Source organism: Lates calcarifer, linkage group LG5 (genome assembly GCF_001640805.2).
Source record: "Lates calcarifer isolate ASB-BC8 linkage group LG5, TLL_Latcal_v3, whole genome shotgun sequence".
Classification (NCBI taxonomy): Eukaryota; Metazoa; Chordata; class Actinopteri; family Centropomidae; genus Lates; species Lates calcarifer.
The window spans coordinates 12,746,140-12,768,100 of NC_066837.1; the positions used below are offsets into that span (position 1 = coordinate 12,746,140).

General features: G+C 39.8%; 3 protein-coding genes across 3 annotated transcripts; 2 read left to right on the top strand and 1 right to left on the bottom strand.

The window, feature by feature from the left end:
* Positions 1-11: 11 nt before the first annotated feature.
* On the top strand, positions 12-4,380 carry cldnd1b (claudin domain containing 1b). The gene is given in 6 exon segments (XM_018695691.2): positions 12-158; positions 462-1,019; positions 1,123-1,230; positions 1,610-1,747; positions 2,856-3,004; positions 3,006-4,380. Coding segments are annotated over 5 exon segments (753 nt in total). The 5' UTR covers positions 12-158; positions 462-733; the 3' UTR covers positions 3,078-4,380.
* A 942-nt stretch (positions 4,381-5,322) lies between these two features.
* Positions 5,323-11,077, bottom strand: LOC108896521 (N-acyl-aromatic-L-amino acid amidohydrolase (carboxylate-forming) B-like). Its single transcript, XM_018695688.2, is given in 8 exon segments — positions 5,323-5,920; positions 5,922-5,975; positions 6,499-6,611; positions 7,028-7,135; positions 7,239-7,332; positions 8,188-8,380; positions 8,478-8,704; positions 10,561-11,077. Coding segments are annotated over 7 exon segments (930 nt in total). The 5' UTR covers positions 10,561-11,077; the 3' UTR covers positions 5,323-5,779.
* A 3,358-nt stretch (positions 11,078-14,435) lies between these two features.
* tacr3l (tachykinin receptor 3-like) lies at positions 14,436-20,568 on the top strand. The gene is given in 6 exon segments (XM_018695687.2): positions 14,436-14,726; positions 14,728-15,062; positions 15,850-16,038; positions 16,181-16,331; positions 18,517-18,713; positions 18,804-20,568. Coding segments are annotated over 6 exon segments (1,128 nt in total). The 5' UTR covers positions 14,436-14,693; the 3' UTR covers positions 19,027-20,568.
* Positions 20,569-21,961: the final 1,393 nt, after the last annotated feature.

A 21,961-nucleotide genomic window follows, 5' to 3' on the forward strand; every position in this document is an offset into this window, starting at 1 on the left:
GCAGCAGGTGGCGCTAATGGGCCCGCTAACCGCCGATTAAACCCACGAAGAAGAGAAATAAAACTTATCAACAGTGAAGAAGAGGGCGGAGGCCCTGCCTGAAATTTAACGAGCACCGCTATTAACGCCGATGTTGGGGCGTTTTGTCCAGCGATGAGGTAAAATAAATACTTTTAATTAAATATTTAACGTTTAGTTCTCAGCTAAATGTCTCGGCAATTATGCAGCCAGTTGTAGCTAACTAGCGCCAGCTAGCTAGTAAGATGCTAACTTAGTCACAAGAAGCTGTCTTTGTTATTAAAGTGACGTGAGACACTTGTAACATTTCTAAATAACTAAAACCACCTTACTACTATTATTTGTAGTTTTCCAGCAAAGTCAAGCAGGCAATGTTTACTAGAGTATTAGATTATAAATGAGATAAACATTACATTCTGTGTATATTTGTTTTTTCTCGGCAGGTCGTGAACGCCTCCGTGTTTGGGACATAGCTAAAAAAAAAAACAGCACATAAGTAAGATGGTTAAATAAAGTATAATGCAAAGATACTGTGATACCTTTACTCTGACTGGCAATAGTTAACAGAAATGCCGTGGTGCCAAAACACCAAGCGGAAACATTACTTCTAACCATACAAACCTCCTGGAGGAGTGAAAGCCAGACCGTATTTGTATTGTTTTATCAGTTTCCTCTTCAAGACACAAGCTCATAACGAGCTGTTTTCCTCTAGACCATGGTAGATAATCGGTATGCCACAGCTCTGGTGATAGGTTCGGTGCTGAGCCTGCTGGCCACAGTGTACCTATCTGTGGCTGTAGGGACTCAGCAGTGGTACCAGTATAACAGTCCGCCGGTAAAACATGACGGCAAGAACGCTTCCGAGCTCAAAGAGAGGTTCATCAATGGAGAGTTTGACGAGAAGACCTCCAGTGACAGTATATTCCAACTGAACGGCACCCTGGGACTGTGGTGGAGGTGCATCCTGGTGCCCAGCCAGTCATACTGGTATAAAGAGCCAGGTATGACTCAAAATAGATAATGGGTTAATTCAGAACATCAACATCATATCCTGTTAGTATATGAGTAAGACAGTTCAGTTGTATTTGTGCTCTCTGTCTTTAGATCCCAAGATGGAGGCCCAGTGTGTGAGCTTCACTCTTTCTCAGCAGTTTTCTCCAAAGTACAAAGACCCTGGAAACCCCAACAGTGAAGAAGATCTGCTGAGAACATGTAAGTCCACCCTCTTTAGATTGTGTTTTAGTTACACCAGGTGTGATGGCTAACACAGTAAACTCCTGATTCTGACCATCTCGCTCCGTTTCCTTCCTTCTGCATGAATCCTCCGTCCATGTTTTTGCATGTTGTTTTTAACCTTCGTGTTGTCCTCTGGTCAAGTGACCTGGTGGCCGACAATGTGCCTTTGTGTGTGTGTGTGTGTGTGTGTGTGTGTGTGTAGTAGTAGTAGTAGTAGTAGGATTTGTTGTTGTGCATGACATTCGTGATTCTGAAGCAGTTATCTTTTGTTTTTGAATAATAGTAAGAAGAAAAAAGTATACAGAATACGAAAGGGCAACGAGAGGGTTAAAAGTTTTATTGTCTGTTTGTGCAGATCTCTGGAGATGCCAGTTCCTTCTGCCCCTGGTATCCCTGGCCTTGGTTTTCCTCAGCGGGCTTGTCGGGGTCTGCGCCTGCCTGTGCCGCAGCTTCACCCCCACCTTGGTTGTGGGGGTGCTCCATCTTCTCGCAGGTCAGAGAAATGCTGCATTTTACAAACTGATATTCAAAATATAGACTGGCATGTCCTGTCTATGTAACGAATAGATTTCTGAGGGGGCGTTTGGGTCTTAAGCCTAATAAGCAGCAGCATATTTAGGCAAATGCGGAGATTTATACAAACGTCAGCCATCGTGAGAAACAGTCGGTTAAGCTGACTTCCCTGCAAACACACAGGACCATGTTAAAAGGTGGAATCACCTGCAGGATGTGTTTGAGAAGCAGACAGAGAAGCAAATGTTTAAAAAAAAAAAAAATCACATTTTATTTCGGAGTGATGACGGAAGCAGTGGTGTATCCTCACGATGTGGTTCGCGACACCACCGATGAATGAGTTTACATAGAAAACAATTGGTGCTGGTTGTTGTATGTATACGGTTCACAGCCAGTGCCTTTGGTCCCTAGAGGTGGGTTAACAACAACTTCTTCCTCACTGTTGGGGGCTGCTAACTTTTCTGTAGTCTAACACCTTAACCGCCTTCCAGGAGAGACTGTCTGAAAATGGCAGTCAACTTTTCACCCAGCCCTCAGGTGCGGCTGTTGGTGTTAGTCTGAAAGCACTTTTACCTTTCCACTGTGGTTGGACGAGTTGACACGTCGTACGAACTAATTGACTTTGAGCGTGCCGCTGCCGTAACGCGTGTCCAGCTGCTGATTATCAAACTTCAAACTAACGTCAGCCTGATGTTTGACCAGCGGTGACGCTCGTGTTCTTCTGCTTGTAAGGTGAGTTTTTATTCAGACATCCTCACCTGACTGTGACTGATTAATACATTTTTTTTTAATTTTTCCAACATTGCAGTGTGCTGCTTTGATTTTATCTGTGAAAGAAACACACGGTGTAATCAGTCAATCACTATCACTTTCTGAGGTAAATTGAAGAGATCCTGATGTATCTCATGTTATCTAAACAATCACTTCACTCAGTCAGTATGTGGTATTTGCTGTGTGATGTGTTATTTCTCCTGAAGGTTAATGTTAAGATTGTGGTAAAAATTAATTTAGTATAGGCAAGGTTTTCTTGCAAACTGTGTGTGTGACAAAACACAAACATTCATGCAGCCTCTACTTCTACTCCTCAGGTCTGTGCTCCCTGGGCACCGTCTGCTGTTTCTTGGCAGGCGTGGATTTGCTCCACCAATACTCCGCACCACCAGAAGGGGTGGAGGGCTCGCTGGGCTGGTCCCTCTACCTCGCCCTCATCTCCTTCCCTCTGCAGATGATGGCAGCCTGCTTTGTTCCTGTGGGCAGCCAGGAGTCACCGCAAGAACTACACCCGCATGACTGCATACAGGGTCGCGTGAGAGAGTGACAGACTGCTCTCACAGCCATGTACAGTACCTTAACACAGCCAACTGGTCTGAGGACTTCATTTCATATCTTTTATCTTATGAAAAGTTGAATGAAGTGACTGTAACTCCTCCTCTGCACCGGTCTTTTAAAACAACAAAACAACAACATGGTGTCACAGACACAAAGGGGGGAATAAACTAAACCAGACTGCAGCTAATCATCATAAGTGCTCATAAATAGGGGTTTAATATCTTTGAGTTGTCTTATCTCATCTTTTGTTTTTAAGCCTCTCTAACCTGTATCTTACCCAAAGCATGTTCTTAATGTATTTTAACAGATGTTAGGGATCGTTTGTTATTCCCGGTGTTAACTGTGTTTCTGTGTGGTGCTTTAATTGCCTTCTTTTCGGTTGCCATTTCTTCCAAAGCTGCTCACCACATTGCCCTTAAATCAGTTTTAACTGTGCACTGTCACAAATAGCGCACCTGCAGTTATCAAACTCAGGATATCTCTCTCTAATAGTACATGAATAATATCACACAAGACAATAATTTTTGTTTTTTATGTTTTTTTTTATTTTTGGTTCTATTTTTGTTTAATCTTAAATATGGAGCCTTTGCTGTGCATGCCTTTTAAGCTGACATTTCATCACCTGTGGTAATTGTTGATTTCTGTCCTGTGGTATGTGTTGACTAAATGTCACTAAATGTCACTCACCGAAAATGTAACCACTCATCGTCCATTGTCAGCTCTGTTTATAGGTCTAATATTTATTTACGCAGTTAATTTGAATGTTGAAAAGACTGAATTGATTCGATGCCACTCATGCAAACTCGTGACTTCTTCATAACATTGAAATTCTAATGTTTCAGGCCCAAACTATACTACTGCCATTTTACATTTGTAATGATGGAGTTTCACTGTTTAAAACTACTGTTTTGTTAATCCCACAATCGTTCTCTGTTCTTTTTTAGAGTCAGTCAAACGTTTGTTGGTGAAACCCCCCCGAGTCAAAGAGACTGATATTTGAATTACTCATTTGCAAAATCTTAATTTGCAAGTGAAAATCCTCCTGAATCTACATCTTTATACTGAACATTTGTGTGGACAGTGGATGAATTTACTACTTTTGTGTGTGTGTCAAATTCGCATATTACTCACTGTACCTGCCACAGAATACAGATTGTGATGTTTTTGTGTCACAGTGTTTTGTTACACGTCTGATATGTGTACACTCCAGCTTTTCTAAATGTTTTTATGTATCCTGAAGCACACTGTACTTGTTTCTGTATGAATAAATTTGACATTTGCTGACTTCTGTAGTTGTTTTATAATCATTATAATAATCTATTATCATTTTATTGAGATGTTTTTTTTTTGTTTTTTAGTTTTTTAGTTTATAGCAATTCAAGCAGTGTGTGGCAGTGTCACTCGTCCAGTCCATCGCTTCAGTCCAGACTGAAATTTATGATTGCTTTGAAATTTTGTGCTGACATTCGTGCTTTGCAGAGGATAAATCTCAATGACTTTGGTGATCCGCTGACTATTCCTGAGGTGCCAACACCACTTTCACTGAATAAGTGAAAGTGTTCACTTATTCACCTAAATATCTCAACATCTACTATGTGGATTGACATGAAGTTTTGTAGAAACATTCCTGGTTCCCAGAGGATGAATCTGAATTACTTTGGTGATCTGCTGACTTTTCGTCTAGTGCCACCATGAAGTTTACATTTGTGGTTTTGAGTGAAATGTCTTGACAACTATTGGATGGATTATCATAAAAATGTGTAACTTTAGTGACTTTTCACTCAGCATCTGTAGCTGGTGGTGGTCTCTGGACAACCAAACTAATACACTGAAAGAAAATACAGAGTGTAACAGTCTTAATTTTACCAATTTCTGTCACTGTATCATGCTGCTGCATTATTTTAATATTTGCATATATTTGTACATGATCCTTTAATTATGTGTAATAGAATAATGTTTATTTACAAGAGTTTTGTCTGGAGGGACCAGCGCCAGGTTTAATCCATCACTATTATCACTATCTTAAATATCATTCTGTTGTATGTTTTAACAGACACGACTAAATAAATGCTTTGATATACTTTTTATTCTCTACTCTGCACAAGAGTGGCTGAATGTTTGTTTCTTCTGGCTGGCAACCACATTTCTGTTGGCGGCTGTGCAGAATTCAATGTCTCTAACATTCTTTGACCTTATAAAGATCCAAATAAAGTCAAAACACACCGGTTGTATAAAGCGATCCATGTTTCCATTTATTCAAACATGGTGTTCTGCATAATTGCCACAATGAAAAAAAAGATTAGAATCGATTAGATCGATCACATCGATTAGAATAATTTTGATTATACAGGAGGAGGGGGACTGTAATTCCAGTATGTATTCCAGCACCTGTAAAATATTATTCATCAAAGTACATCTACAGCTCTGGTTTTACAAACAAGCTTCCTTCTAAGCCTCACAGAGGTAGAGCTTATTTATTGCATGAATTGCAATGAGGTAATCATGTTACTATGTCTAGCACCTGTAGAATATTTAAACATCATTGCACATTTTTGTGTGTAAGTCCATGATTTATTTGAGATGATTAAAAAAGAAGTATTATTCAAGTAGTGTGCATACTCTATGTTAGATTATAATTTAAAATCTCTACAGTTTATATGTGTCTCATTCTGTCTCTCTGCTTTCAGTCCTTCTTCACTCTTATGGACGGGAAGGTCAGAGTGCTCTTGCGAGCTAAATGGAAAGCAATCTTCTTCTCGTAGTAGGCACATTCGTTGACAAAGAAAGGGTAGAGTTCTTCTCCCTCGTGCTTCACCGTCTCCCCTGGAAAATGACAGGAAGATGGGGTCGCCTGGTCGGAGAAGCTTGAAGTCATTATCCTGGAGGAAGACAGAGGACGCAAACAGGTGAGTCATTATGCAAATATGACATTTAACGTTTCCAAAATCAGGATCCTTTTGTTATATATTGAAGCGTGTAAAGTGAGAAAATGAAAGCGCTTGTTTGCTCTCTTGTGTTATCTTGTGTTCCATCAGAAGCTTGATACGACTCATGTGTGTACGGTAAATATGAAGCTACCACCAAGCACCTACTTAGCTTAGCATAAAAGCTGAAAATAGGGGGAAACAGTACCTCTAATGACCGTTATATCTGAACAAAACCAGAAGTGAAAACAACAAGTTATAGTTTTCCAGACTTTTTCTTGGATTCCCTATAATGACCTCATGGTGACATAAAGACTCCAGCTGCTGGATTTGGCTTCATATTTAATGTACTGACGTGAGATTGGTATCAGTCTTTATCATCTAACTTTCACCAAACAAACAATACTGCACAAAATGTCAAACCGTTTCTTTAAGTGAAGACTCATGTGTGCTTGCAACTTTCCCAGGTGTCCTGTACCTGTAGCTGGGGGTGTATGGCAGCAGTAATCTCACTAGTCGCAGGATCCCTCGGGTAGTCTACACTCTTCGCGAAAGTGAACGCTTCAACTTCACCTCCTTCAAAAGTACTTCCTGTTGGCAAAGGACAGTGTGAGTAATAAGTAGTGATTAGTCAGTGAGTAGTCAGATTTTGAGATTCTCCTCCTCAGATTTGTCCTGGATTGGCCATTTAAAAAACAAATCTCAGAGACATATTTCTCAAAACCTGACCGAATAAAACCAAAATGATCTCCACAGCCGGACACCACCGGAGGTAAGTGAGATAGTGGATTAAACTTTTATCTGTGTAGCACTTGGTAACATAGTGCTTCACAGTTACAAAGATGATAAAAAAAAACACCTGAATAAGTATTTAAATCAATTTGTTTTGAATAAATAGATTTGAAATTAGATTTAAATCACTCAACCAAGTTTGCTGATCTGACTGAAAGTTAGACTGTTCCATAATGTAGGAGCCCACTGGTTAAATATCACTGTTTGCTTCTTACCAGAGTTGAACTGCTGAAGCCATTCTATTGTGAGATCCACAGCCTCTTTCACCACGTTAAATATATCAGCTCTGAGCACACCGTTGGGTTGAGGACCGACTTCAAATGCTGCAGAGAACAAGATGTTAACGCTTTAATCAGTTCAGTAATTCAGAAAAAACTCTTTACCATCATGCAGACACACACTCAGTTATACAGTACACACACTTACCTAAGCCATGTTTGCCCACTGCCTCTAAGGAGTATGCCTCAGAGGGGGGTATATCCAGCTGAATTGCTCTCACAGGCACAGAGGTTATCTTACTCTGAAAACCAATTAGATCAATTATTTACAACCCAGCATGTTCAAATACAGCCCTGCGAGGTTTAACATACAAAACATATACAGCTTAATGTGGAACAAAGTGAGGAGCAGATTAACTTTGACCACAGAACCAGACTTTTATTTTTATTTTCTACCACTTAGGTCCACCTCACAATCTGTCTAGTTTCTTAGTTTTGCAAAATAATCTCAGCTGTACTTTTTTTTTTTTTGCTAACATCCTTTCAACGTCTGTAATGTTAACATTCACGCTAACATAAGATGGTAAACATATACCTGCTTTAATGTGTCAGCACTGTAACTGTGAGTGTGTTAGCATACTGACATTAGCGTTTAGCTCAAAGCATCACTGTGTAGCTTCACAGAGCTGCTAGCATGGCAGTAGACTTAGTCTTATTTTACTGTATAAAGTCCTGCTGAGCACATACCTTGGTCACAGGTCTTTAGTTAAGTTTAAAGGATCTTTATCAAAAATACTGCAATATTGGTTCAAACTCTCACATATCGATAATAGTATCAGCCTCAAAAGTCCACTATCGCTCAGGCTGTCCATTTCATGTTAAAAAGAACTGTGATACTTGTCTCGCTAACACTTGTCATTACATTTTGCATGCTGGCATTCTTTGGACACTTTCTCATTAATAACTTGGATATTCTGAATGTTGCATGTAGATAAAATTCAGTGTTTAACTGAACATATTTAAAGATTTGCATTATATCACCTGCACTTCCAGCACTTCATTCTCTACATTTCTTGTATTACAAGTCAGAAAGCTGCATTTTGTGAAGCGAAATTGTATCCCCATAAATATTTGTCTTGCCTCTGTGAGGCTCGTACCTGTATGTATTTGTAAATGTGCAGGGTGATCCAGTCTAAGGAATAAAAGATGAGGCACAGGCCCATGTTGGCAGTGGTGTTGTGGAGATCGCAGAGCAGATCCACGGCCTCTTCACTTCCTTTGGGCCCAAGCTGAGCGTTCAGCTCGTGGGCTCGCCTCAACTCATAGGGTGTTGAATCTGTTATGGGGGCACTGGAAGCCAAAAGATATAATACAGTTTTCTCATACAGGCATGCTCTTGTGGACCAGTTTTCAGTTTGACTTTAGACGTACAGAGGTATGAACGTACCTCAGCAAGGCGTCTGTGAAGCAGCGGTTGAGATCTGTTTCTGTGTATCTTTTGCAAGCGTCCACAGCCCGTGGGTTTGATAGGGCAGTGATTATAGAGACAGATCCAACCTTTTCTATCTTCTGTTTCTGCATCTCTCTCACCATATACACCCCTGACATCTCATTTCCATGGGTGCCACCACAAATGGCGAACTGGTTCACAGGCGGGAAAGAGACGCACTCCATCTGTCAGCAGGAAAAGAGAGAGAGTGTTGTGTGTCCTTTCTGTCTTGCTTTGAAACCTTGGAGCCAGCCAGCTTAAATGTGAAGGTAAAGATTTATAGAATCTCCCAAAACCTGTAAGTAAACATTTTAAACATAAACCAGACAGACACCTGGTCAGAAACTGGGGTGAAAAGTAAGAAGGTCAGTGAGTCATTTCATTTAATAGGTGACTGACTCAGTGTCCTTCAGTGAATAGACTTTTGATGTTTGTTTGTTAGTTGTAAAATCCACAAAATAATAAGACAGGGACAAATGATTTATTGCCGTACAACCACAGTTGGATAATTTGTGAGTGAGCATGCCCGACTGGGAGGAAAAGAAACCTGCCCAAAACTAATTTAGAGCTGCTGTATAATTATAAAACTTATCTCTCTGCATGTTTTCTGCAGCTCATTAGTGTGGTTTCCACTTCTAGATTTGAATGTTTATATGTGACTAGAATTATCTCCAGCCAACATGATACCCAACTGTCTTTCAGTAGATTTTACATAGACATTAATTTAGTAAAACATGTCAGCTCATGTCAGTGCTCAGATACATCTCTCAGCAATGTTTGAAATATTTTTGTCATCTTTATCTTGTCTTCTTTATTTGTAAATGCTGTTGTTGCATTCAATTTATGATTCAGTTGTGAATTAATAATTGCTTTAGTCTTCTAAGAGGATACAAGGAGAGCGTCTGTTGGAATTACTTTGATATTACTTTGCTTTATGAGCCGCGTTTGTTCTATTAACTGTGCTTTGAGATCAGGTGACAGTTCAGTCAGATCCCCCAGGAGAAATGTTTTAATGTTACACCCAGTCTTTACAGCAGAAACAGGTTGAGCAGGATAACACAGACAGACATTTATTCAAGCTGTCTAAGTACAGGAGCTTTTTAGGAAGAGTATGCAGTACAATATACACAGACACAATGTAGTGGTTCTGCTTTCAGAATATGACTGAGTGTGACAGTGATTACCTTAGTATTGTATACCATACTTTATGTATAATAACATATAACAATGAAATGCTAACTTGCACTGGATTTAACCAATGAACTAAGCTACTTTCAGCTATCACAACTTCTCTGTTTGAGGATCACTTCAAAGTTCAAAAGGTTAACCAGGTTAATATGTTTAACCAGGTTAATATGTTTTTGTTTGCTCATGACCTGTAAATGGTTCTCAGTGGTTTTGTCTCCTCTGTCCTCAGGTTTATTGCAATATAGTGTCATAAAGATTCAGAAAATAAAAAGGGTATCAAAGCCTTTGAAAGTGATAAGCTTATCTTATTTGAAACCTCTAAAGACCAGCTAGAATTGAATGATCTTTTTTCATAGTCTCAGTCAGTGCTCTGGCTGTGAGTTGGGCCTCTGTAGGTCCTCCTCCCTATATACTGTTCAACAGCGGAGGTCTTTTGAACTGCTGCATTTTTGTACACACCTGTCTACCAGGTGTGCATTAGACAACACTCAGTACGCACAGTAAAGCCTCTGTGTTTTCTCATTACAAAGTTGTGTAAAACCACATTAGTGATCCTGTTTGTTAGGCTGTCCCATGTACATCAGGCTGTCTTAAAACTAAGGCTGATCACAGAGTCACAGAAGAACAAAACTGAAGAATGAAAATGAAAACAGGGTATTTACAGAATATTTCTCACAGTCTGCTGACTATCTGCATCCAGTGTCTGTTAATGTTTTGCTCTGGAGCGAAGTGCTGTGCTGCTCTGTTCAAGTTACACGAGGTGCACAGTAAGAAGAACATCAACATGTCAGTCACCAGCAAACTGTGAACAAACTATAAACAAGAAACAGCACTGAACGCTGCACGTTCTTACCTTTTTGTCAAAACTCAGCCCTGTTTCCAGCACTCACTGAACTTCCACAACCTTTGAACTTACAGGGAAGGTCGTATCAGATCAGCACTGCAGTATTTCATAACCTGCAAAGCAAAGCAATCTAAGCGCACTTCAAGCCGTTTTCCACTCATAAACCTTTCGCTTGCACCGGGCATGAACGAATGCAAAGTCAGGCACAAACAGAGACCACATACCACCTCCTACTTTCTAATGTTTCGCTCTCTTTCCTGAAGCCGCCCTCTCTCTGTTTCTTCAGATCACATTTCAAGCAGTTGGTCATTTTGTGATGTAACAAGAGCTCACTGTCTGTTATTTTCTGCCAAACCAGCAGGAGCTGCTCTCGGTGCTCTGTGAGGCTGTGGTGCAACTCTGAGGTGCAACAACAACAACAACAACAGCAATAATAATAACAAGACTGTTACTATGTTAAGTAGCTTCATAGATGCTAAACAAGAGCCTCTACTGACAGAGAGGACTGACTAAAACATTTCCAAAGAACCTCACTAAATAAATAAAACAGATTTATTTTAGAATAATTAACAATAAATAATGATCAGTTGTTGTAGTCTATTAATTTTTGTAAGGTTTAATGTTATTGAGACCAAAGGAAAAACATGCTGCTAAACCTGGTCAAAGATCTGAAGTAGCTGGAAAAATGTTTGTAGTGAGAAGAAATTGACGTGGATGAGACTGAACTCACAATTTCATCTGCACTGAAAACTGTAATATTCTAGCTGCCTTTTTTTTTTTTTTTTACAGCGGTACAACCAACTGCTGTGTAAATGTATCATACCACAGGTATGTGTAAGAGCAGAGTGAGTGTTATAACCTGTGTTCTTTCTTTGAGCTCAAACCTGTTCTTCCACAACAGAGTTGTATCAGTATATTTTCACCTTGTCTCATCTCTTCCTATCCAGTGCTGTGGTTCCCAACCTTTTTCACTTTCAAAGTAAAGCAGAGTCTACAGGTGACCCCTCATCACAGGTGTGTCAGAGGTCTGTGACTTACATCGTTCCATTTAATCGTTAAATAAAGCTTCAAGGCTTCGAGATAAAAAAAAAACTTTCACAAACACAAAGCTTAGAAACCAGCCCAGGACAATCTGTTTAAATCATGTCCTGCCCCTCTCATGCTCCTTGTGACCCACTCCTGAACTCTAGGTTGGGAGTCACTAATCTAGTAAATGTTAAAATCTTAATTACCTCCCATTTTTCATGTCTCTCCCTTCCTCATAAGCCCTCTGGTCTCTTCCACTCCTCTCTCTCTCTCTCTCTCTCTCTTTCTCTCCCTCTCTCTCTCTCCCTCCAGCAAAGTCCTAAACTCCATTTAGACATGTAATCCTGTCGGATTAGTCACTTGATCATAAGCTGCTTCTGCTCACTCGTTCACTCTGCTTCTCATTCGCTTGGTTCAGTTCAATTCATTTTTAATTAATTTCGCTTCACAGAGGGGACACTCGTCTTTGCTCAGCTCTTACAGCCCCTCGCTCTCTGTTGACCTTTGGCCTTTTGATATTTTATATGAGTATCATGAGGTATTTTCTGGTATTTCACAGAGCAAACAAAATGTTCCAGGTTTTTTTTCTCCCTCATTTTTATGCACAACTTTTGGGATTTGCCATCAACTTTACAGCCAGGCCATAAAGTGGTTGCATCATTCCAGTCTTTGTGGCATCTCACTGGGGGAAAAAAAAAAAAAAAAAAAGTTTTTCGCATGCAACAATAACAACTGTGCCGATGTGAAACTTGTGCTGCCACTGATGAGCTGATGGGGGAAGACAACAAACCAAACAATTAAGCAGCATGGGAGCCCTGGAGAAAAGCTCTGTTTCCAGTTTAGACACAAACACATTTCCAGTGAACAGATGTAATGCAGATGGCGCAGAAAGTGGAGAGAACCCAAACAGCCGTATTACGTGTTTACTCTTCTCCACAGGATTGTATTGACATCTGTATCAAACTCCTCTTGTCAGTCAATTTCTCTGTTATTTGCTTTACACAGATCAGACACCAGACAGAGACACCCGCCCACTCACCCCCCCGCTGTGACCTCCCTTGTGATTAAATGACGCCTGAATTATTCATGTAAAACAGAGGAAAAATAATTTTGGATGCAGCAAATGATAATATCAGCCGTTACTTCAGAGCTTGTGACCTTTTTAGCGCGGAGGACAGGGCGTGTTTAGAGGAGGTTTGAACGGTGACATTTGAGATAGGGAGTGGCCTGAAAGAGTTGGCCTCTGGGTAATGAGGTCCTGCTGAGAGGAAACAGACTTTTTGACCTTCTTGTGGTCTCAGTCCCAGCGTGTGCAGCTTGTAAATGTTTGTGTGCTCTGAGGAGGCTGAGCTGTAAACTCTGAATCTACCAGTCTACTCTCATGTCCAGAGAATATGCTTTTATTGACAGGGATGCCAAACTACACAGGCAACAACTGACAATAAGAGTGTGGAAGTGAAACTACACACTGCACAATAAAGAGAGGTGGAGCAGGTGCACTGGAAGCTCAGTGACAGCAGTACCCAGCAGGAGTCAAAGACACTAATTGGGTATTTTCTCTGTGTGGCAGTCACTGGCTTCAGTCTGGATTATAACACTACTGGTATCTGATTCAGGATCTCTGTGGTGTGATGATTCTTCAGTGGCAAAAGTATTTTAACCCTCTGGAATCCACATTGGTTTTGATTTATTTTTGCTGCATTTGTTTTTGTAAACTGTCCTCACTGTCCTACTTGCTTAATATCTTTTTTTCATCACTAACTCAGTTATAACTCTGACTTCTCGTTTTGCCAGTGTAAGAAATTCTGAAGCTGCAAAGAATCCAAAATAAAATGAAAAAAAATATAAAAATGAAACTATAAACCAGTCTATTTACATGTAAAGTGATCCTGTCTTGTTTTTGTTTATATATCTGTAGATTACTAAAAAAAATTGAAATATTAATGTTATGTGGCCTCAGAAATGAATGACTTTCAGTTGGTTCTCTTGCTTCGTTTCCACATGATGAAGCAATAAACTTATGTCACTGTAAATAAAACATGTTCAGTGACAGACGCCAAAGGGTTAACAACTATTAAAAGAATTCCCAGTGAAAAGGTAAGCTGAGCTGAGCAGAGTAAACTGAGAAGGAGAATATTGATGTGCAACTACGTAAAGCTAAAACTTACTGCAAGTAAATCATCCCACCACAAGCTGCCATAGCCACGATTTTTTTTTTTTTTTTTTTTTTTAATACAAATCCTGAGGTCAAGAGTCATTGTGATGCACTTTTAAAAACCAAAAGGATTCACTTTACATGTTTTAATTATTTTGATGCTTCATATTTTATCAGGTAACAGTTTCAGTCGCACTTGCTGTAAATTTTAAGATACAATGGTGTTTTAAAAGCTTCTCCACGCTGTACAATACAAATCCAGGACATTTCATAGAAAACTGGAGTCAAGTTTGAATGTGGGACATGAAGAAGCCTCACTAGAGATTTTATCCTGCACTGAAAAACATGTAGAAAATAGTGAGCAAAAGACTTTTCCTTATGTCCAACACTTAATGGCCTCATGTGATCTGTTTTACTGAGCTTATAGTTACATAATAGAAACAAACCTACATAAAATCCTGAGGCTATATAAGCTTTGTTTTTCATGTCACTGATATTAAGGATTAACTGTATCACACTCAGACTGATCCAACTCTTCAGACACCACTGATGCACGATAGATTCATCTCTCTGGGATGAAATGAAATTTAGCAGAGTTTTGAGGTCAGACTCGTCGTTAGAAGAGGAAGAGAAGTGAGGAGACTTGTGAGCTGGACTTGCAAGAACAGAAAACCACCTGTAGATCAGGCAGAGGGGAGAGGTTGCGCTTATTGTGAGATTCTTTGGAACAGAATGACGATAAATTCTGATGAACTGATCTTTTCACCCCCCACTCTATGAGAGATGCAGGGAGTGGCAGCATCAGGACCACTCTCTCTCTCTCTCTCTCTCTCTCTCTCTCTCTCTCTCTCTCTCTCACTGGTCTCACGTGGACAGTCTTGCGCGCAAACGGTGCCAAAGTGATTTATGTCGCCTTCCACAGATCTGACTGAAACAGATCCACTCTGAGGACACTTGAGGAATGGCCTCTGAACGGGACGGCTCCAATTCGACCAAGGAATCTGACCAACCAGTTCGTGCAGCCGGCGTGGCGCATCGCACTCTGGTCGGTGGCGTACAGCACCGTGCTCGCCGTGGCCGTTTTCGGGAACTTGATCGTGATTTGGATTATTCTGGCGCACAAGCGGATGAGGACCGTGACCAACTATTTCCTGCTGAACTTGGCTTTCTCTGACGTCTCCATGGCCGCTTTCAACACGCTCATCAACTTCATCTACGCGGCTCACGGAGAGTGGTACTTTGGAGAAGTGTACTGCAGGTTCCACAACTTCTTCCCTGTCACCGCTGTGTTCGCCAGCATCTACTCCATGACCGCGATAGCTATCGACAGGTGGGGAAGTCATATACAGCAGCATGGAAGTGTTTTTAGAGAGATTTTTTTTCCACTAAAACTCACTATAACTTCATATTTTCACTATCTAATCTTCATATCTCACTATAACTTCACTTTTTCCATAAAAGTGCCTTATCTCACGAATTCCAGTACAGATTTATTTGGTGATGAACTGTGAAATAGAGTCAGATTATTTAGCTAATTTAATCATAGCCTGGATTAAATATTAGATTATTTATGTCAGGTTTCATTTCAGTGCTACACTGTGGCAGTGCTGTGAAAGAAAATGAAAGCTTCTTAGTTACACATTAACAGAAAATATAATAACCTTAATTATTGCACACTGAAAAACAGTCTCTATTCTTATTCTGTGTTGTTTTCATGTTTTTTATTTTAAATATGGTTTTCAGTATAAAACTTGAAAACTTGAAGCAATCCTTTTAAAATCTTGGCTGACAGCTTGTGGACTTGCAATCATTCGTGCCTGAGATGCCCGAACACGTTTTATAGTTGAGTAAGAATGAGTAATGATGATGACAGCATTTTCTTAAACCACTGATGCATTTTATTGAGCAGCTCTCAACTCATTCGTCTGATAAATGTGGCGAGTGAGCCACAGAGACCTGCTCTGTAAAATGCAGCTGTGTTAACAGCCACATCTGTAAACCTCCACATGCTCGTGTTACAGGGTTACATTCAGCACAACTGATGTGTTTTTGTAATGTCTTCATTTGGTTGCGTTAGTCCACAGCTTGTGACAGTGTTGCGACCTCTGCCCCTTTAGGTACATGGCCATCATCCACCCTCTGAAGCCCCGTTTGTCGGCAAAGGCCACTATGGGAGTGATCGTCTGTATCTGGAGTCTGGCTGTGGTCCTGGCCTTCCCTCTCTGCTACTTCTCCACCACCCGAACTCTGCCCCAGAGGACCCTCTGCTATGTGGCCTGGCCCCGCGTGGTCGACGACCCCTTCATGTGAGAGTACAGACACGCTGACAGCTCGTACGCTCATGTCAGGCTTCATCATCATTATCGCGGCAAAAGCTGGGCTTTAATCTTGTATTTGTGTTTCTCTGTGCGTCATCTGATTGTGTCTGTCCTTAACTCACTCGTGCAGGTATCATATCATAGTGACGGTTCTGGTCTATGTGCTGCCCTTAGTGGTGATGGGCATCACTTACACCATCATTGGGGTGACTCTGTGGGGAGGGGAGATCCCTGGAGACTCATCTGATAACTATCACGGACAGCTCCGAGCCAAACGGAAGGTAAACACCACATTTATTTCATGAATTCACACTTTGCGTATTAATTTAGTTTGTGTTTGTGGACAGGAAGCATACAGGTATATTTGTAAGTGGATAATGCACACAGTTATTAAGCCTGAACCAAGTTAAGGTTCATTGATGGTAGATAAAAAAATATGTTGTGTTTTGCTCACCAGGACAGTTTTTACTTGTCTGAGCACAGCCCTTGCTAATATGCTGCTGCTGGGACTGAGTATAGGTGTGACAAAACATGCTGTGAGATCAAGGACTGAGGATTTCCTTTGCTAGAAAACATTTTCCCATTGACAAAAGGAAAGCAGGAAAAGTACAAATGTCACAGAAGTAGGCTGAGTGATCTTACTCAGAAACTCTTCACATCTCAAATTAAAAAAAAAAAAAAAAATCTCTTATTGCATTATAATCTCCCGGTGGCAGGGACGTAGTCCATAATAATAATTAGTCTCCTAATGTTGAGGAAGACCTCTGCTACAACTAAAACCAGTGTGATCCTGAGTGTGACAAACCGTGGATGACTCACAGTTTCATGCAGAGCTGCACAGCCCATTAATTCAGGACTGTGAAGGGAATTCATACTTGATCATCCAAAAACCACACGCAGAGCAAAAGTATCAGTACATGTATACTTTAATGTCGTCGTGCATCAGTATAGATTTTTACTAACTCAACTCATTGCTCAGTTGCAGCTGCAGCCTAGAAGAGGAGGAAAAGCATTTGTTTTACTGTAGTTTGGCACAGAGCGCTCTGCAGCAGCCGCTGTGAGCGCTGGGTTGAACAGGGATTAAGGTCATCGCAGCTGTCATGACGAGCATCTATGGAGACAGTGCAGGGATTAACGCCAAAGAATACAATTCGATCAATAAATATCACAAATACTGCAGGTTTAGATTTTGGATTATTCGAAGGTGGCGCAAGGGTTGGGCTGTGGGAGCATTGAGTGACAGAGGATGAAATAGATGAAAAAAAAAAATCTAATTGTGAAAATTAATCTGTGGATCTGCAACTTTTTCTTGTCATTGATCAAATTACTCTTCATCACTCAAGATTTATCCCACAGAACTGATGAAATAAGCAAATATAAACTTAAAAAAAAACTAACTTGAGAGTAGATTTTCTCCTCAGATTTAGATTAGCATTTTTTCTTCCACACACACACACACACACACACACACACACACACACATTCAATACATAGAAATAGAGGCAGTGACAGGTGCAGATTTGCCATTTACAATCTTTTAGAGGGCTTCATAGAAAAAAAATCATCAGAGGCTCAGACTGCTGGCAAAATTGAGCCGAGGAAGATAAAAGAGCTTTATAAATGTCGGGAAACAAAGCTACAAGACAATGTCAGGCTTGATTCAAAGGCTGACGATAATAAGATTCCATCTGGACTGGAGATAAGAGGAAGTCACTCTCATCACAGACTCGCACATGAGCTCCTGCTGATGGTATAATAGTCGCCCGCTCCTTTTAACCCCCCATAGCTCGGTATTGTGCTCTAACACACTGATGAGTTCTGTGGCGCTCTCTAATCTGTCCTACCTGGAACCTGCTGGGTCCGGTGCGTCATCGCTGACCTTTCCCTCTCTTCACGCGGCGGCCATTCTGGATTCTTTGAATGGAGGCGTCATTGTGATCAATGAAGGGAAACAGACAACAAACTGGCTACTTCAGAGATAATGTGGAGAGTGTGCTGCCTCTTTGATTTGACGTTTCTGGTTTTGGGAGAACGATGAGGAGGGTCCTGATGCACAGAGGAATGTTTAAATGTATAAATGAGTGTCTGGATTATCTTGGTGTTTGACACTCTCTGTCATGAATGTCATTGTCTTATTTTATGTGATACCAACACTCATATTTGCATTGTGAGCTTCTTCCACATTATTTTGACCGTGGCTGTGTTGAATATGTTTCCCAGTGTTGCACCTCATTATGTTAGAAAGCACACCTGTGGTTGCAACACTGTTTGCCTGAGATGTAAATAGCCTTTTTCTTTCAGCAAAAGCACAGGTGTCACTAATAAAATCAACAGTGATGATAGTGAGCCAGCTTTTACAACACTAGCACCCTGAAACTGAAGCAGCTAAATGGAATTCACACCTGTGTTTCTCGTGCTGTGACATGTCAGAATGCCCTGTCTGTAATTCTCTCTTTCCTCCTGAAGGTGGTGAAGATGATGATCATTGTAGTGGTGACCTTTGCCCTCTGCTGGCTGCCCTATCACGTCTACTTCATTGTGACGGGGCTCAACAAGCGTCTGAGCAAGTGGAAGTACATCCAGCAGGTTTACCTGTCAGTGCTGTGGCTGGCAATGAGCTCCACCATGTACAACCCCATCATCTACTGCTGCCTCAACAGCAGGTGAGTTCAAATACACCACAAGGTTATGTAAGTACTTTATATGTACGCAACATAGCATATTTACACGTCAGGGTTTGATTTTGGGTTCAGGTTCCGGGCCGGTTTCAAGCAGGTTTTCCGCTGGTGTCCCTTTGTCCGGGTCTCAAGCTACGATGAGCTAGAGCTCCAAAATACAAGACTTCGACCGGGTCACCAGAGCAGCATGTGCACCCTCTCTCGGGTCGACACCAGCATCCTCAGCAAAGACAAGAGCACTTATTCTCGTGGAAACAGATCAAGACTCAACTCTGAGCCCAATAACAAAGACAGTTAGTCGTTGCCGCAGGAAAAGTTACAGACTGTAGCTTTAGGTAGGTACTTGAATCTAACACCAGACATGATACACATAATTTTAGATTCAGGGTGACTTATATGTTCCGAGGATGTCATTACCACTGATGTCCATCACAAACAAACATCCATAAACCTGCTCATAGCTCATAGAAATAACACAGTGCAGAAGTTGCCTGAGAATTATCTCGTTTTTAAGTTTTCTTTGGTGTCAGAGTAATCCAGTGGTAGTTTCCTGTATGTCCATGGGTACGTTTTAAACAGCAATTTAGAACGTACCCATGCGGGGGACAATATCAGACCTCTGCACTTTACCATCACTTCACTTTAACAAAACAGTTTGATAAAATACAATTGTATTTTATCAGTTTTGGTAAATAATTTTGTGTAAAACACCTGATATCTTTTGACATTGATATATATATATATATATATATATATGGATTTAAAACATTGGCATTGCAGGAAAGTGCATTTCATTAAGACATATTAAATATATGATATTTTCCTGGTGGGATGTTGCATACATGCTTATGTACTGTACTTTCTTGGGTTTGATTACTTCTGATTATAATCATTTAAAAGCTATTGATGCTTTGGTAAAACATGGTTGATGGTTTGAACCAAGGTATTTCAATATCTAAATTATTATATTTATAGATTTTATATTTTTTGATATATATTTGTATTTAATTTTAGATATTAGAAATAATGATACTTTGTCAGCATCATAAACCATACACTAAACTGCTTCTGACATTCTGTAATGGCATTTGTTTAATGTTACACTCGCATGCTATTATATAACATAGCAGTATATGTATTTGATTAAATGCTGTGCTGGATAAAATGTATATTTAATGCCATGATACCATTACTCAGTGGATTTCATCAACAATAACAGCAGTAATACTGCTTTACAAACATGAATACCCTAAAATCTATCGTTGTGACACTGATGTTACCTGTATTTTATGACCAAATGTAAAATCATAAGTGCTTGCTAATGTTTTTGTTGGCTGGAGAACGCATGTGCCATTTTAAAATGTACTTTTTTGGGACTGTTGTAAGAGTTACGCTTTACTGTATGTATCTAGGATTTTGTAGGTGTACATTATACATGTTCGCCAGTGTGTGTAAATATTCAGATTCAAACACATAGACAAAAATTATATTTAGCCTTTGTGCTGAATTGGTGTTTCGTTGTTTTAGTATGATGTGAAAATTCTATAAAAGCTAATAGTGTCTCTGTGAACAACCATTTTGTTACATTTTTGTTTCAGGTTATTTGGAATGATAGTGGTGTCAGATCAGAAAACGAGGCTGAGAACATAGTTGCCACATGAAAAGACATTCAAAGATCAGTCCTGTGTAAAAATTACGAGGCGAGACAAGGACAGTTCAACCAGTTTATTTGTTTATGTATTTCTTAAGCTCAGATCATACATCTAACAGTTGGTGTTATCAGCTGATTTAGAAGTTAACCTGCCAACCATCAACTACAACATCCTCAGTTCTTGTCTGGCCAGACTCTTGCACACCCGTTCCTGCTATCTCTCTATTACATACTCTCTAATAAAGGTATAGAATACAAAAAGCATATAAAAAGAATTTGGCTTATCCTAAAAATATTGGTATAAGTAAATATTTTTTGCTGATTTGCATAAAGAAAACAGGTTTCAGTTCAAAACGTGGAAGAAGTAATTAAAAACAATGACATGACTGTATGACAAAGCAGTGTTTTGCATTTGGTGTTTGCACTCTCAGCTGTCTGAGCAGTCTGAGGTGCTAATTGTTTTTACTCAAAGATTAAAGAAAAAAAGAGAAAAAGCGACAAGCAACAACACAAGCCACTGGGCGGAGACGTCAGCTGGAGACCTAGAGAGACAAAGAAAGAAAGAGATGAATATACTGCAATATCTTAAAATCTAAAAAAAAAAAAAAAAAAAAAGTCTGTGGTCTCAACCAGCTCCTTACTAAAGGCAAGGTGGTACTATATGAATATTACATTTTCACCAGAGATTTTCTATAGTTCAATACAGTACAAAATATTAAGTTGAATAAACGTAAATTTATTAAACTTATCATCGTGCTGACAAACATTCAGCACAAGTGGCTCCCATTGTTTTCATTATTATGTGAAGAAACAATGATGACTTAATTCAACATATCTTCAGTCTAAAAAGTTTATATTCTGGTGATGTTTCTTTGATGAGTTGAATGAACTCTTAGCAGTACATTCATTTAAAGTAAAAAAAATAAATTAAATAAAATAAACATTGAGAAAAGATTAGTTAATTCTACTAAATTCCTTTAGGATTTTTTTACAGTTAATTTGAAGTGGGTGGGGCTCAGCTGGACACATCTGATCAAACCACACCCACTGGCTCCACTGAGGATTCAAAAGTCCTTGTTTTTTACAGCTCCAGTTTGATTCCTTCACTAAACTCTGTCCTCTGACTGTCTAACCATCAAAATCCAGCTGGGAGAAGCTCAGAGTTTATAAAAAAAAATTAGAAATAAAACAAATTGCCCTCAGTTACTACCATACACTCACAGCAGTAGGGAGTGGTAACAGGGCATCATTAGCCCCAGATCAATCAAAGTTAACACTGTTAAAATTGATGCTCTTTGTAGTAAACATAGATTTTTAACAATATTTTTCGGGTTCAAAGATTCAGTGCTGACACTGGTAATGGTAGTTTGATTTTTTTAAAAACAGAACATGATAACAGTTCTTACCAAGAAGTGTGGGGTCTCAAGGAAATGATAGGTGATTATTGGGTTAGTGCAATATAAAAAGCAATTTAAGTGGATTTTTTGGTGTATTAACATGGTGTGTGTATCATTTAACATTTGCTAGATAATAGAAACGTATATAAATGAAAAAAAAAACATTTATATTACTTGTATATATA